General features: G+C 37.8%; 1 protein-coding gene across 1 annotated transcript; it reads left to right on the top strand.

Annotated features, from left to right (window-relative positions):
- Positions 1 to 2383: 2383 nt before the first annotated feature.
- On the top strand, positions 2384 to 16613 carry CALM2 (calmodulin 2). Its single transcript, XM_063077640.1, has 6 exons — positions 2384 to 2460; positions 7686 to 7716; positions 14061 to 14204; positions 14298 to 14404; positions 14795 to 14930; positions 15964 to 16613. The coding sequence occupies exons 1-6, from the start codon at positions 2458 to 2460 to the stop codon at positions 15990 to 15992; spliced, it is 450 nt and encodes a 149-aa protein (XP_062933710.1). The 5' UTR covers positions 2384 to 2457; the 3' UTR covers positions 15993 to 16613.
- Positions 16614 to 17408: the final 795 nt, after the last annotated feature.

The following is a 17408-nucleotide window of genomic DNA, read 5'->3' as shown; positions in this document are numbered from 1 at the left end:
TCTAGAAGAGGTGATTATTTATTTTGTCATTTAATTTCTCATTAGAAATTTCATATGCAAAATTACTGCATACTGATGGGGTACTGTGTAGAGAGAGAATAATTTTAGTGAATAAGCTGAAAGAAAAGATCACTGATGACTCTTTCATCTGAGGATCTGAGGAGGAATCAGAGTCAAATTTCTGATGAAGACAAACTTTGGAAAGACTTGGAAGCTACCAGAATGCACAGTAATGAAATGGTGGCCTTAGGGCTCTATTTTCTGCTCAGATTCTGAAGCAGAGGTGTCACTTTTAAGTAACATTCTGCCTCAATGGTATATCATTTTTAGGATAAAGTTAATTATTCCTCCCCCATCATTATATCAACATATTAGCAAGGACAATAGAAGCACAGGATCCTGAATTTTCACTGAACCATTCATCTGAAAGGAAGGTTACAGGGTTGCCAATGCTAACTGAAGAGCACTTAATGCCTGGTTTGCATGACTGAAAGGAGGACCCACCTCTAGCCTAGCAAAGAACATATAGCAAAGAGCAGGTGGTCTGAGAAAATGTCTAACTTGGCTAAAGGAGGTTAAATTCCACCGAAGCCTGCCAAGAGGGTGCAGATAGCTGTTAGCATCAGAAATGGTCTTGCTGGGTAGGAAGATGTTCTGAATGGAGCCTTCTTCTCAGTAGGCAAGATTTCACTGTGGCTTGCTAAAAATGCTGTTTACTAGGTTTCAGGGGTCCACATGCCTGAGTTTTTACTGGGAAATGCTAAGGCCTTGACATGGCCTAAGGCGATTCTTTCTTGGACTGTGATTCTACCAACAACCCTTCTGAGAAACTGTATTTTGAGCATTGAATCTTATTCTTCTCTAACTTCCCAGCCTCCTCTCTCCCCTACTGGGCTGGCTGTTTACTTGGGGCTCTAGTAATGCCTAGCTATCGGTAACTCCTCCATAGTGCCATACAATTGCATGCCTCTGGGCCGTTACTGTTATTTCACTTAGAACTTGCTTCCTTCTTTCTTTCCTCCCATTTATCATGTCAGTCTTAATTTAGGAGTCATCTTCTCTAGGAACCCTTCTTGGAAACACTGTGGTGAGCATAAGTCCCCTCTATGGTAACAATTACATCGTATTCAAATCAAGTTCACACACTAGGTGTTCACTATTCACTTGTTTAATATTCCAGGTTATGCACACCCTTATTTTGGGTGGGTCCAAGGAGCTAATTTTTATGTGGTTTAAAAAATATTCATTTAAATCTGAGAGGTTAGAGACCCTAAAGGGCAAAGTCCTTAGGAAGGGCAAGACATATTATAACGACCAATTGTTAGGGGCCTAGCTCATGACAGCTAATTTAACACTCCGCATTAACTCTAATCTTTGCATAATTCTAATTCTTACAATATTTTTTCAAGGTAGGTATTATTGCCTCCATTTTACAAGCAAGGGTAAAGATTAAATGACTCATCCAAAGTCATACATCTAAGAGTGCCCTAACCAATCCTCATCCCCAGGTCTGACTCCAAGCCAGAGCCCTGTCACTCCACGATTTTAAGGAGCTATTTGGAGAGAGTAATCCCACAGAATCTCGGAGAGTGTGGGTTTTGTGTACGTATTTTCTTTTTCTGGTGTATTACCCCTGGCAAGGAAAGCGAGGGGGAAGTATAAAAGGAAGACCCCTTCGTCAGCTGAGCACTGCATTTGCCTTTACCTAGATTAACGGGGTTTTGTGAGGGAGTGAAGTGGAATACGTGTAGCCTCCACGAGGCCGAAACACGAGGCTGAGAAGCTGAGCGAGGGTGCATGTCTGCTGGGCTCTTTCAGCTTCATTCTGTATCGGCTTAAGGTGTTTTCGTCCACCCCTCAAGAAGGGGCGGGAAAGTGTTTGCGTGAGTGCGGCAGGGAAGGATGGGTGGAGGAGGAAGGTTCTCCAGCCAAGCGCCAGGGAAGCGACTCTGCCGCCTGGCGCAGTTGCCAGGACAGCGCGGCCGGTGCAGCAACGGCAGAAGCCGCACCGCGTCCCGGCAGCGGCTGCGAGCCCAAGTGACGCATTGCAGGTATGAACCAGCCAATCAGAGGCCGTCTCAACGAACATCGCGGTACACGTCTCCACGACGATGCTCCTCCGCGCCGCAAAGTAGCGCCCCGCAGGCGTCACTCCACTGGCATTTTAACGGCTCGCTGGGGAATGAAATCCACTTACGTCACCCGTTCGCCCACTTCCCTTTATCTCTTGCTTCGCCGACCAAATAACTGTGGATAAAGAGGTCCCGAAAAGAGTTCGAGGGAAGGGGGTTGGCCGGGACTCGTTCGCGATGTTCCGTTATCTGGGTGCGGCGGAGGGATCTGGAGGAGGGAGGTGTTTATGAAGAGCTGGGGGCGGAGAAGGAGAATTAGTCCGAGTGGAGCTAGCGAAGCGGGTGGTTGTGTAGTCGCTTCTCGGGAGCCGGTAGCGCTTGCAGCATGGTGAGTGCGTCGCTAAGCTGCCGGCGCTTGGCCTGTGGGGGGGAAAGAGGCTGAAGCGAATTGACTTAAAGAGAGGGAACTCGCCTCCCTAACACCTTCAAGGAGTGGTCTTCGCCAGACGGATGGCGCGAGAGGCGGGGGCGCCGCGAAGGTTGTGTCGCAGGTGCTCCCCTACCGCATTTTCCTCAGAGGGGGCTCTCTGTAGTGAGTTGGGGGCCGGGTGCACAGCCCCAGAGGCTCGGGAGCTCCTCAAGGGTTCGGCCGGAGGAGGATGGATCCGGCCAGCGTGGGGGCAGCCGGCACATGGGGGAGGAGAGAAAGTGGAAAGAGGGGGGAGAGGAAGCGCAGAGAGCCTTCGGTTGGGCGTCTTTAAAGGTCAACCCGGAGGCCGGATTCAAACCCAACGGACGGTTAGTGCGGGCGCCAGGAAGCTCCTTTGTCCGCTCACGGCCGCCATGCGCCGGGGGGGGCGGGGGGGGGGGGCGGGAGGTCGCGCGCGGGGCCCCGGGGCGAGCGCCGGCGCCGTCGTTAGCCCGCGACTACCGCGTGCCGGGGTCCGGGGGGCGCGCGAACGGGCGGGCGGCGCGTTGTGTGGGCCGAGCCCGCGCGGCGCAGGGAGCGGCCGGTGGGGGCGGGGCGGGCGCCGCGCGGGGCCCGGAGCCGCCGCCCCGCTCGGCTCCGCTTGCGCCCCAGCTGCTGTGCTGGCACCTGCAGGACTGCGGAGGTCTCCGCGGTGCTGCGGGGCCGGCCCTTGGGGACTGGGGGGGAAGAGGGACTTCGACGGTTTCTCATCCCTCTTTGGCAACCCTGATTCATCTTTATCTGGGTCCTGGGGCTGTTTCCCACCATCCAGGCTGGATGTTAAAAAAATTATTACTTTTTTTCAAAGTGGCTTTGTAAATGCCTGAAATTAGGCGCATCCTCGCAATACACATTTTGTTAGGGAAAGTAATCGGCTCCAGCTAGGGTCTGAAAGGCGTTTCCTGTTCATCGCTGGAAGCAAGCCTGTGGGGGTGACTACCGTTCTGGTGTGAAAGTCGGTCTTGTCTTCATGTAACAATTGGATGGATGCCTTTGAAAGGGGCCGCTGTCTCTATCCTATTCTTTAGTATTCACCTGCACTTAAAATGTTCGAAGAACCACTATCACACACACGCATTCCCACCCCATCCCTTTGAAGAAGACTCGTCTTTCCCTATAGAAATTGCCAGATCATCTTAGCATACAGTTCGATTCATTTGTAGAGTTATGTCTGTTAAATACTGTAGTGATAGAGGGGGGGGCCAGGGAATTTTGAAAAGCATATTCCTGTCACCTGAGATTGGAGCTCCTGTATCTTTCCTGGAAAAAGAAAATCTAGCGAGGGCAGTAATTTGCAATACATATTTTGTGGTTCCTTCTGCCAAGTGATTACGGTGATGGGTGTGTCCAGGAGACAAGGTGACATCTTAAACAGGAGTTGGGGATCCTTGCCAAGTGAAACCTCCAGCCTGTAATGGGTGTGAGGAAAGGAATTCACCTTGGATAAAACTAGCGTTCATTTAAGTGTGATGGATTCATTTGTTCCCTCTTGATATTTTAAATTATTTTATTCTGAATTTGATTATGCTGGTTGAATTTGCCCTCTTTAAGGCAAAACAGGATGTACATTATAGGCATGTAATCATTGCAAGATGTGGGGTAAACTTTTTAAAAAATATTAAATGAAGGGTAAGTTTTTTTCAGATCAGTTCTTGATAATTGAATCAAGAACTCAAATGGACGTTCTTAGTAGTGTGCAGTTTGTATCTAAACTTTTTCGTGGTCCCTTGTCAGTGATAAGTTTTTGTAGTTATTGTTTGCATCATTGATGCCGTGGGGGTTTTTGGTTGGTTTGTTAAGTCAACAGTCATCAGTAAATAATTAATTTGGAAACTGTCTTCCGGTAACTTCATAATTGAAAGACTTACTGAGATTTAAAATTAGGACCCCATCAAGTTAAAGAGTAAACATTTATTTGATGTGGAAGTAGAATAAGATTGCTATTGTATATAGCTTTGGGGTTTACATGTAGTTAATATATGCTTGTTGAAAGGGGGTTACTTCAAGAAGACTTGAGAACCAGGGTTATTAGGTAGTAAAAGATGTGGAGAGGTAGAAAATTTTGTTACTTCATTCTAAATAATGTTTTATTAGACTCAAAACCAAAGAATTTGCTGTGGCTCTATTAAAATATAGAAAGTTCTAGCTTGAGCTACAATTTAGGCATTTAGTAAAGGTCTTAATTTTTTTATAAGTCATTTTGTTCCAGTGCTTTCTCATTTGGTTCAAGACATTACAGTAAGTGCTGTTATGTCAGAATTAAGGTATCTTTTGCCTTACTGCGATAACTAAGACTTTTTGATACAGGCAAAACAAACGTATCTGCGTAGCATTTATGAGGGAATGAACATATAAGAATGGATGAAGGATAGAAGATCGTGTTCCATTTCAAACTTATGGACTCATATTTATTCAGATAAGAACTTCAGATTTTTTTTTTTTAACCACTTTTCGCTAGATGAACTCAGAGTATTCATACCTACTTTTGAATGCCATTTATGAAATGTTTAATAGGTACATAACTCATTCACTTTAGGTCACTCATGTAGTACAGATTAATGCTTTCTCAGTGTTTACAAGTCACCTCTGGTTCTCCAAAATGCACATTTCTGGTTCACTAGGTCTGGGATGGAACCTGAGAGTATACTAATGCCTAGAAGCTTCCTCTGGACTGACGAGCAGTAGGGAGAATTATATCAGTAGTTGCAGAAATAAGGGAGTAAGAACTCTAGTCATCTCTCCAGTGAATTAGTTTTCACTTTAGTGAGATAAACACACTAATGAGCTTGAGTTTTCCCAAAAGTATAATTCTTCTGGTTCTTATAAGAAAATGGCAGGCACTCTCCATAATAAACAGAAGGAAAAACTAAATAATTTTTATTTGCCTATAGTTGGAAAAGCTAGATGCTAGGAAGGAAGTGTTATGTTCTTGCTTTTTTAGTAGACTTTAATCTAAATGTTGCTTGTATAGTTGAAGTATGGAGAAGTAGTACATAAAAAAAATCAACCTTCCAAGCAAAGTTGACAGTTTGCAGGTTACATACATGAGTAACTTAGTCAGTGTGTGCTTATTAGTTCATTCCTTAAGCTCATATTTGTGATCTAAGATTGCATTTGCCTGGAGGTTGGGAGCTGGATATGGTGTGAGGTCCTTAAATTTTGTCTTTCCAAGCAAAATTGGACAACTTTAAGGTTTCTTTTATTGTTAACGTCCTTGTTTCTTCCTAAGGTCTTTTCATCTTCCATGCCCCCAACATTTTAAGAGAGCAAACCCTACTGTCTCCCTTTCTGTACTTAGCAACCATTCCTTCAGGATTTACGCATGTTGGAATGAATGCCTGCCACACATTTAGTTTAAAGAATGTTTTCATGGAATGTGGTAGGTTGGCTGTAAAGTGCTTGATAATGCCATGCATGTCTACCTTTTGTGTGGAAATTGGGCTAGTTAGATTGATATTTAACATTGTAGGTTACTTCGTTAGTTAATTTATATGAGGTAATAGTTAACCATTGAATTCCAGGCTAGCCCTTTACATAGCTTCTCAATTACTCTTCACAACAACCCTACAGGGTGTTGTAGGTATTGTTATTCTTGTGTTACGGATGGAGTTGACTATGAGAGGTTGAGTAACATGTCCAAGGTCGCACAGGTATTAAGTGGCAGAACTGTGATTCCAGCCCAGCTATGACTCAGAACACCATTATTTTCCCCCATCATATCATTTATGTTGCCCTGCCTTCAGAAATTATAGAAGTCCTGCAAAATGCAATTAGACTAGAAATAAATCCTCTATAGCTTCTGTTATAACAAAGTAAACATCAACTCAGTGGATTTACTGGATTCGAAGTCTTATTCCTAGGGAAAACGATCTGTGACTGACATTACAATAGATATTGGTTGGAGGAGGATTGGAACTTGTAGGGATAAAAGTAGATAAACTTTTATCATATAAACTTCTGCCTTTGAGCTTAATTATTGGCTTTTCAATTTAAGCTACCAGCCCCTTGTGTTTTAATAGCCTTTTTTTAAAAGATAGAAACAAATTCCATTTTTACATAGTGGTCAAATCAAAATTGTTGAGCAGGGAAAGAAACTTCTTTCTGGGTTTTTTTCTCATTCTGCACCCTAGAGGTTGAAACCAGGCAATGTTTTTTTTTTCTTTTCCCTACAAATAAATGAATTAATTAATCATAGTATATTCAACTCCATGTTGATAGGGATTTTAGATAGGAGGCTGTTTCTTGGCAGTGCTCCTCAGTACCACATAAGCTTCATGGATGGATGTACTAATAAGCAGTGAAATGTCCAAAGGTGAAGGCCATGAGAACAAGAAGCCTGGATATTTTGCAAACATCTTTATATATTATGGCTCTAAATTGAAAACTTAAAGGTACTGGGCATGTCTGACACTTCAGTGTGTATCTTTACTAGTTACTAATCTGTCTGCCCTGCCCTCTCCCCACCCCCATTTTTAACCCAAGCCTGTCTTTTGTTATCTATAAGATAATACCATTATGAGGTCATTGTGAAGATTGAATAAGGATAACGTATATAATGGGTTTTAGTGAATGCTTGAAAATATTTTCTGAAAGCAAAGTCAAGTAGCTCTTCTTGTGTTACACAAACATTACAAAAGCTTATTTTGGGATTTCAAAAATTAAGAAAAAATGGATGGCTGGACTTTCAACATTGATAAATATTTGTATTGTAGTTCAGGTGTTCAGAACTCTGGATTCTTTGCATCTGCCATAGGAGGTGAGCTTAAATTTGGGTATCCTAAACTTTGAAAAAGAAAACAATGTTTCTGTTGGATTCTATCCTTGCTTTTTAGAAGAATAGCAAGTCCAATTAAACTTTCTAGTATGCTGCATTTGCTTATTTTCAGTGGTGTGTGAAGTTTAGAAGTAGACTTTCAAAATTCTGAAATATTTCTATATCTTAAACTTGGAGTCAAGACAGTTTAGTTTCAGAGATAAAACAAGATGTGTGCATTTTCTACCCACCTGTGTTTGTAGCTGGTACTAAGGAATGTTAAACTAATTGAAGCTTATTTATGGTGAACCTTGAAAGTTTTTAAACTTGTTTCTGTAACTGCTAATCTACATATTCAAGTCACTAACCTAGCTCTTTGATCTCTTTGTAGGCTGACCAACTGACTGAAGAGCAGATTGCAGGTGAGAAATACTAGATTTGTATGTATTGGGTTTTATTATAAATTGAATAGCCAACCTCAAAATAAGGTACTTTATTAAAAAAACTCACTTTGATGTATGTCAAAGGTGGTAACAGATGGGTGTGATACAGTAATTCGACCTGCTTTGGTAAGTGAGAATGTAAACTTGCCTGTTTGAAAGATGTGTGGGGCTAACTGTAATTAGAGATATGTATTTTAGTTTATGTGGATATGCTTTGGAGACTGGTGGTGGTGGTCTTTGTTTTGTTTTTCAAAGACTACTTACTATAAAATATGAATTCTGGGTTAGGTAACACTGCAACTCCAAATTAGTCTGTGCAAGAAAAGAGGGCCAAATAGTAACTAATAACTTCAAGTGTACAATCAGAAAATCAACATTGAATTACCCTGGCTTAAATTAGCTAATATTTTAACATTAGAATTGCGTATAGAATCAACCAGGGAATAACCATTTCTCTAGTGAAAAACTTAGATCCAAAAGTTAGCCTTCTGTTCTATAAATGTCACTGTAGTAATTCATATTTTGTCTTTAAAGGCAGTAGTACTTTGAGATGGCTGGTTAATGTCATGATGTTGGGAAAACTTGCCAAAGTTTTTTCCTTTCTTTTTTCAATTAGTTGCAGTGTTGAAATGCTCTCCAAACTATTCTTTGCTTTCATTAGAGACATGTATTCCACAGTTTTCTCAGTAAGGAGTTTAAGTGCTCAGAAGTACTCGAGGTTTTTTTTTAATGCTGCAGAAAACTGAGAAGCCCAGTTGGAACTCACCTATATAGCCTATTTGAAGCAAGCTCCTTACCCCTCATGAACAGAAATTTGGAGGATATCAGAAATCTCAAATATCCATCACAAATATTATTTGATAGGACTATATCAGGTAGAAAGCTATTAATATTAAGGACCAAATTCGAGCAGGTTTTATTTTTACTCGTATAATTTGACTTTTAAACCTCTGGGATTTGCTTCCTAGGATTGGTATATTGCATGTATTGAATATGCTGAAGCAATCAAGCAGAACTTTGGAAATTTTCTGTTGTTGTTCATTTATACTATTTTTAATGTATCAGTAAAATGTAAATTTTTCTGAAATAGTTTTTTATAGTATAATGTCTCCAGGAAGTGGCTTGGGCTATCCAATATTTTCAGTCTTAAATTCTGGCCTTCTCTACTATATACACCTATTCGTCGTTTCTCAGTATTCCCAGTCAGATAATTGTACACAACACAGCATGGTAAACTTTAGGGCAGAGAATGTGTTACTCAAGGGTGCCTATCATTACTGCCTTCCTACACATAACATATACAACTCTGTAAAAAAAAAAAAAAAAAAGTTTGAATCTGTTTAGTATAAGAGGATAAATCTTTAATAACTGATAGCAGGCTTATAAAGAATATTTGTAGTTCATCAGAACACTGTCTTCAAGATAAATTATCTTCTCGTTGGCTTCCATTATAAAATTAAGTTTACAGTGGGAGTGGGGAAAAAGTCTGTTCTTAGGTTTTCTACCTATCCTGCCTTTTCCTAGATCACACATTTCTTTAAAGTTGTTCCTTGGACCCCAAGTTTTACCGAACCTTTTAAGGTAGAGGAACCAAAACTTTGCTACTAAAGTAAAAGTCACATGAGATCAGGGACCTTTTTATTCTCTCTTGTAGCCCCAATGCCTGCCACATAGTAAGTAAGCACTGAATAAATATTTCTTCAGTGTATGCGTTTCATTCTGAAAAAGGCGTGTGGGAAAAAAATGTTCTACAATACTATTACTCTATCGAAGAATTCTGCCTTCCTTCCAAATATGGTATTTTTTAATAATCTAGCTTTGAGGCAAAGGCAAATTTTTTTCTTTATTTGGTAAATTGTAATTGCTGGTGACCAGTAACATCTAAGATGTACTTGGTCTTACCAAAAAAAAGTTAAGCTTTATACATAATATGCAACATCGAACATACCAGGGTACTTTTTTTTTTAAACTAAGGTAGTGTTAAAGCCATTTTTATCATCCTGTGATAATCAATACTACTGTAGATTTGTCTAGAAATTTTAAGAGCAAATAACTTGGTCTAGAAAAAAATACTTGTTTAGGTGAAGTTACTGGAATTGTTTATATTACCTGGTCTTAAAGAACATTCCAGTTGAGTACGATATCATTAACGAGTTAACTTTGTTGATGACTGCGATGATGTCATTTGTAGGACTGATGGGAAAATGTACAAAAGTTTTTCTTTTTTAAGAAGTCTAGGGCTGGCAGGTTAGCTCGTTAGCTCGCTTGGTTGGAATGGTGTTGATAACACCAAGGTCAAGGGTTTGGATCCCCATATCAAGCAGCCGCTGAAGAAAGAAATTTATGCCTAAGCCTTCATTAAAATTTCAAGATCCAAATTTGTTTGATTAAAAACATTAACTTTAATGGTTCAGATCCCCACACCGGCCTGCTACCAAAAATATATATATATGTATTAACCTTACACGATTTACAGCAGAAGTTACATAGGGGTACCAACAAAGGTCTGATATAAGACCTCTAAGGGATTATTAAGTTCAGAATTTTCTAAATTAGTACAAGTTAGTAAACAAGGCATTTGATTTTTCTTTTGTTGTAATGGTGTCATAGTAACCTAGTTTTATAAATTTATGTAATAAGCTAATTAGGTGTAAGGGTCCTGGGTTGCTAATTAACAAATAAAACTTGAGTAATAGTGTGACTTTAATGAAAGTTTCAATTTAGGCATAGCTAGAATGGATTTGGTGAGGGAATTCCTTACACCTATCAGTTATGTAGAAATAGCTGTTCAGGACTTGTTCTCTTTATTGTGTATTTAAGTTTTGACTCCTGTATTTATATTTCAATTCATTCCTGAGAGTTACTGTTTAGAATTATCTGCTTCTATAGATAAAGATTATGGTAGTTCTGAAGTACCAGTAAACTGTAAAGGCAGGTAAATATAAATTATACTTTGGGGTTTATTCTTATTTCAAGGAGTTTTTACAAGTATTTGCGACTTTTGAGTGTAAAAATACAAATAGGAATTTAGAATAAACCTTAACCTTTAAAATAAAATTGTTGTTTGTTCCTTTCTTGCATGCATAAAGTAAATAGTAGTTATAGTATAGATATGGTTTTATTTTCTGCTTTTGACTTAACTCCAGCAAACATTTTAAGGATTATTAGGTTTTGAAACTTCTTAAAATTTAGAGTACACATATATAATAAACTTATACCATGCATCTTTCAGAATTTAGCTTTTAGTTAAATCATATAATAGAAAGGTGATTATTGCTAGTTAAACACTGGGAATTTATGCCCTTAATGATGATATCAAAAGATGCCTATAACTAAGTATGTTAGCAGAGAATGTAATATAAGCAAATACATATCTTTAGGTACTTTAATTTTCTTAAAATCTAAGTTATTAGATGATAGATGCTATATATCCAAACCCTAGTATTTATGTATTTCTAGACAATTTCTACATTCTGTTTTTAAAAATAAATAAATAAAACCATAGTAAAATGGAAATGCCTTCATCAAATCTTGCTATTTGTAGGTGGGGACTCCCTGATCTATTTTTGTGATTAGGTTGATCTAGGTTAGCACTATATAGTATTTTCATAAGATCAATCATTAGTGTAGTACTAAGTTTCTGATTGATATTAGGCCGAGTTCCTTTGGAAACAAGTAATATTTAAATGGAGTGGAACTATGTTACTTACTATTGAATGTAGCAAACTACTGTAAACAAGTCAGTGATAACTGATCTAAATTTAAGAAATTAAAAGATTTTAAGCAGAAGAAAGTAAAAAGGTAATAGGACCCAGGCAGTTGTGTGGGTAATTTTAAAGAACCCAATTAGGCAATTGTTAAGAGTCCAGGCAAAAGATGAGGCCTTGAACCAAAATACAGTCATCCCTCGGTATCCATGGGGGATTGGTTCCAGGACCTGTCTCAAATGCCAGAATCAACAGAGGCTAGTTTAGTATGTGCATGTAATCTATGCACATCCTCCTGTGTACTTTAATTCATCTTTAGATTACTTGCTCAAGTGCCTAATAGAATGTAAATGCTATGTAAGTAGTTGTGATGCTGTATTGTTTAGGGACAAATGACAAGAGAATTCTACGTGTTCAGTATGGACGCAGATTTTTTTTTCAAATATCTTCCATCACGCTTGGTTTCACAAATGCAGAACCCATGGATATGGAGGGCCGACCATAGATTATAGAGATGGAAAAAAAAATTAGGCAGTATTGAAATGGTAGAATTTAACAGGACTTGTTGACAGATTTTGGGGTGGGGGAGGGGAGAGTTAAAGTGGCTCTCTGGCTTTTGCTTGTATCCCTGGGGTTGCTGGGGAGTGTAGAATTGATTTTCATAGTCTTACTTGAGATCACCAAGGGAGATGTCCTGTGGAAAGTCGGAAAATAAAGGTATTATGTTAACGAGAGAGGTGAGTAGACTAAAGATAAGACATCTTCATTGTACGTGGGCATAGGTGAAATGGCAAAGGAGAGGAAAAAGGATAAAATTGGTCACATCTACATGTAAGAGACCAAGAGCCTTTGGCAGGATCAGTAAGGCAGCAGGAAGGTCAAAGTACTGTTACGAAAGTTGGTAAAAGTTAGTTTTTCATTGCAGTTTTGGATGTTGGAAGAAAATGAGATCATCTTTTTCTTGACATTAAATATTTATTTGACAGACCTAGTTCTAAGTGCTTTACACATATTAATTCTTAAACTTAGGAAGTAGGTACAGTTATCCCTGTATAACAAAAATGAGGAAGTGAGGCAAAGAAAGGTTTAGTAACTTGGCCAGATTACATTGCTAGAAAGTAGCAGAGCTAGGAACTAAATTTTAACCCAGGCAATCAAGTTACAAAGTCTGCTTTAGTTTCTTTGCCATACGGCTTCACATACTGAAACATACCTGATGGATTGGAAAAAATAAATGTTCATTGCTGAATTTAGCATTTTCAGCTGATGCATTGGAGCTATAAGTAATTTTTATGGTAGATTGATTGGAGAGAGGAAATGGATATGAGTAGTGGTAACTTCCAAAATTTGGGGAGAGATAAGGGCTTCAAGCACTGAAAATTTAACTAAGATTTGAGTTTAGCTTTAGGCTAAGAGACATCAAGATGATATATATGTTAGTGGGCAAAATCAATTTCAGTTGAATTCACAGAGGAGTTAATGGAATGAAACTGGAAGGTATATGAAATGGAGCAGGGATAGACAGGCAGGGAATAAATGGTAAGAGAAGGTACACCATTTCTAAACATGTCAGATTATGTTTTCAAATGTTTAAGTATGTTGGGGAACCTTAATGGTTCCATGAACTTTGGAACTTTTTTTGTATTTGCTTGCTAATAAGGGTCTAATATCTTTTAGAAAATGCCTTAGTTGGAAAGTACTAGCTTTGTTACTGATGCATTGGTATGACCTTGCAGTACCAAATTTAATCTCTTTCAGTTTCTCTATCTGTAAAATAAATGATGAAGCCAGGCAGTCCTGGAGTGTTGTTCCAGCAGCTTTTCATGTAATCTAGTGGTGAATTAGAAGCAACATAATTTCACAAGAAGATCTTAAGGAGTAATAATATTTCACTCTATTACAGTGTTGGCTATTTATATTCTAAAGAAAGGTGTAAATTATCTTTGTTTTCAGTGATGCAGCACCTTAGCTAAAATTGGACATTCATATCTTGATCAGCCCATTGTTAGCATCATTATAGATTATTTGGTGATAATCCCTTCTCTGCCTTCTAGAAAAGGAGACTAGCCTATCCATGTTCTGAAATTTAAAGTTATTTGTTTTTAATTTAATAAGTATTTGATTTAGACATAATTTTAACCTTGAGGCTAACTCTAAACATAGTACAAACAAATAATATAATTACTCTGTAGAAGTATGTATTTGGAACTGATAGTCTTATTTTTCTATTTTGAGTCATAGGTTAGATAGCTCTATAATCTTGAGTTATGTTCCACATAGCAGCTTCAATGGAAAATAGAGAAGCCAATCAGTCATCTGGGCTTTGGTTCTTTTCTTCTTTAAAGTGAAAATAATTTTACTTTTATCTGGTCTAGATGTTGGAGTTTCCCATGAGATTTTAAATGAAAAACTCCCTGGTAGATCCATATGAGCATGTACTTGTATGATTGACCAAAGATATTTGAAATCACAGGGTTTCCCACCTATTTAAGAATCAGAATCCCATTTCAGGTGCTATCTCCATATGTATCTTTGCATTAAAAATTAATTAATACATTTTATTTAGGAGGTTATTTTTTATTAACTTGTATGTTTGGATGGTGGTCTTTCCAACAGAATTCAAAGAAGCCTTTTCACTATTTGACAAGGATGGTGATGGAACTATAACAACAAAGGAATTGGGAACTGTAATGAGGTCTCTGGGGCAGAATCCCACAGAAGCAGAGTTACAGGACATGATAAATGAAGTAGATGCTGATGGTAGGTCTTTAATTTTGGGGGATGGAAAAGGGTTGAAGAAGTGGTATTTACTTACATTGTATTTTAATGTTTCAACTAAACAAACCATTTCAGGTAATGGAACAATTGACTTCCCTGAGTTTCTGACAATGATGGCAAGAAAAATGAAAGACACAGATAGTGAAGAAGAAATTAGAGAAGCATTCCGTGTGTTTGATAAGGTAGGTTTTTTTCAAGGACTGGATATATTAAATTTTGAGGATGAAATGAAGATACCAGGACCCCTTATTCTTTGAAGACTTGTTTTACTGATGATTTACCAACATACTTTAAATACCAAGCAAAAGCTTTTTAAGAATTCTATATAAACCTTGATTTTCTAATAACATTTTAAGAAATGGTGTGTTGTATTAATCTTGCAGCAAAAGAGGCATCACTTGACTTTGGAACTAGGAAGTAGTGATTTCAATATAGGACATTCTCCTTGGCTCTTAGTGACATTTAATTTATAGGTCAACTATTTGTAGATTCTCCTTAGTTTGTATGGGTTAAATTTCCATTCCAACTCTGTCTGTAATTTTATTCAGACATTATACTAAATTTTTTTCCAGGATGGCAATGGCTATATTAGTGCAGCAGAGCTTCGCCATGTGATGACAAACCTTGGAGAGAAGTTAACAGATGAAGAGGTTGATGAAATGATCAGGGAAGCAGATATTGATGGCGATGGTCAAGTAAACTATGAAGGTAAATCTTTCTTACTGCCACATTCTATGCTTTGATTTTTAAGTTAGAGGTACTTGCTAACTATCTGATAGGTCAAAATTAGTGGCTCCTCCCCTGCCCCCCATTAGGATGTTAAAAGTTATATTTACTAACCTTTTGCTACTCAGAGTACTGTCCACAGACTAGGCAACATCACTGTTTTAGGAATATTTATTATTAGGTTTCACTCCTGCCTGCACCTAGAAAGCTGCATTTTATTATTTTTATTTTTTGGCAACTGGCCGATCTGGGGATCCAAACCCTTTATCTTTGTGTTGTCAACACTGCACTCTTAACAACTGAGCTAACCCGCCAGCCCCAGAATCTGCATTTTAATAAGATTCCTGGGTGATTCATATGTGCATTAAAGTTTGAAGCACTGTACAGTTTTTATATAAGGATTGTAGAACAATTTGGAAAGCTTCAAACTTATTCCAAACCCTAAAATGAAATTAGTCAATTTCTGTTCTCCACTGGATTCTCTTTTTTCCCTCTATTTGGCTTTTCTGAAACATATGCTTCAGTTCAAAAGCATCGTATGTGACTATAAATTTTAGGATGTCCATAGTGTGAAGCACAGCATTTGAAAATTGAAAGGACTTCCAGTAAAACCTTTGCCTTATATTTTTTTCACTTGTATTTTTTATAATTTAACTACTTAATTAGAAAACTGCATAAAATTTGACATTCTAAAAATTAAACCTAGTTCATAGCACTGAAGTTACAATATTGACATGTAACCGAGCATATTTAAAATTCAAATCTTAGATAGAGCCAAGAATGCCGCTTTTTATTATAGTTATCTAAAGCATCAATTTGGCTTACTCTTAGTAATCCTGAATAATTGCAGTCTATGAAGTTGCAGCCTTGGCAATAAACTAGCTTTCCCCTCTACTTTATAGTAATTCTGAGGAAAGAAAAAGGGAAAGGAAGACTGCTCAGTGATTGAGTAAATGTGATTGGTTTTGTCAGTCTTGCCATTGTCTCAACTTTTTGTGTACTTCTTCTTTTTCAGAGTTTGTACAAATGATGACAGCAAAGTGAAGACATTGTACAGAATGTGTTAAATTTCTTGTACAAAATTGTTTATTTGCCTTTTCTTTGTTTGTAACTTATCTGTAAAAGGTTTCTCCCTACTGTCAAAAAATATGCATGTATAGTAATTAGGACTTCATTCCTCCATGTTTTCTTCCCTTATCTCTGTCATTGTCCTGAAACCTTATTTTAGAAAATTGATCAAGTAACATGTTGCATGTGGCTTACTCTGGATATATCTAAGCCCTTCTGCACATCTAAACTTAGATGGAGTTGGTCAAATGAGGGAACATCTGGGTTATGCCTTTTTTTAAAAGTAGTTTTATTTAGGAACTGTCAGCATGTTGTTGTTGAAGTGAGGAGTTGTAACTCTGCGTGGACTATGGACAGTCAACAATATGTACTTAAAAGTTGCACTATTGCAAAACGGGTGTATTATCCAGGTACTCGTACACTATTTTTTTGTACTGCTGGTCCTGTACCAGAAACATTTTCTTTTATTGTTACTTGCTTTTTAAACTTTGTTTAGCCACTTGAAGAAAATCTGCTTATGGCACAATTTGCCTCAAATCCATTCCAAGTTGTATATTTGTTTTCCAATAAAAAAAAATTACAATTTACCCAACTGTTGCTCTGAATCTGAGTCATTTAATTAACTGTTGAAGTCTAATGATTTTGAGAATAAAATGTGCAGTTGGTTTCTACTTGGTATAATCTAGAAGAGTTTTTTTGTTTTTTTTTTATTTGACTACTCAAGATTATATTTAGTTTTTTAATGAAAACGATACTTCCTTCAAAAGGTTTTAAATGAAAGATTGTGTACCTAGCATGGGAATTTGCATAAGGAAGGTGTTTAGTGTTTCCTACCCTTTTAATATATTTTTAAGCTTTGGCATCTGTCCATGTTGACTTCAGCCATGCAATGATTTCTTAAAATATTTGTTAAAAATATGGCAATCCAAATCTAGTTGGGAAGGGTCATTATGGTTTTTGCCTCTATGTCCTAATCTTTTATTCATGTTTTTTTTTTTTTTTTTTTTAAATTTTATTTTGTCGTTATTCATGTTTTTTAATTCTATCATAAGGCAAAGGAGAATTTTCTGTTGTACTTGCCTATCTGCAACATAGTTTATTTAAAAAAAGTTGTCTTTAGGAGTAGATTGGCAGTGACTAAACCTTGTTTTAGTATTTGCTTGCTTCTACCATTGCTTTCTCTATAATTTAAGCCATTTAGAAGGTAATTATCAGGGTTTTTTAAAAACACTGCTTTTTAAATACTTAATGAAAGAGCCAAGATTAAAACATTGAGTATAATTGTTACCTGGTTATTATAGCCACAAGGTTAATTTCCCAGGGGACAGTTCATTATTTGGCAGGTTACTGCCCCATCGTTCACTATTTTAGGACCACTTATTAAGTTCTACT

This window comes from Cynocephalus volans, chromosome 14 (genome assembly GCF_027409185.1).
Source record: "Cynocephalus volans isolate mCynVol1 chromosome 14, mCynVol1.pri, whole genome shotgun sequence".
NCBI lineage: Eukaryota > Metazoa > Chordata > Mammalia > Dermoptera > Cynocephalidae > Cynocephalus > Cynocephalus volans.
Note: the sequence above shows the minus strand (reverse complement) of the source record. Positions and strands in the feature narration are given on the sequence as shown.

Excerpts from the sequence above, each read along its gene's own strand:
- CALM2 (XM_063077640.1), top strand. Across the intron at positions 7,717-14,060 it reads GACTGAAGAGCAGATTGCAG|AATTCAAAGAAGCCTTTTCA; the intron begins GTGAGAAATACT and ends TCTTTCCAACAG. Across the intron at positions 14,931-15,963 it reads TGGTCAAGTAAACTATGAAG|AGTTTGTACAAATGATGACA; the intron begins GTAAATCTTTCT and ends CTTCTTTTTCAG.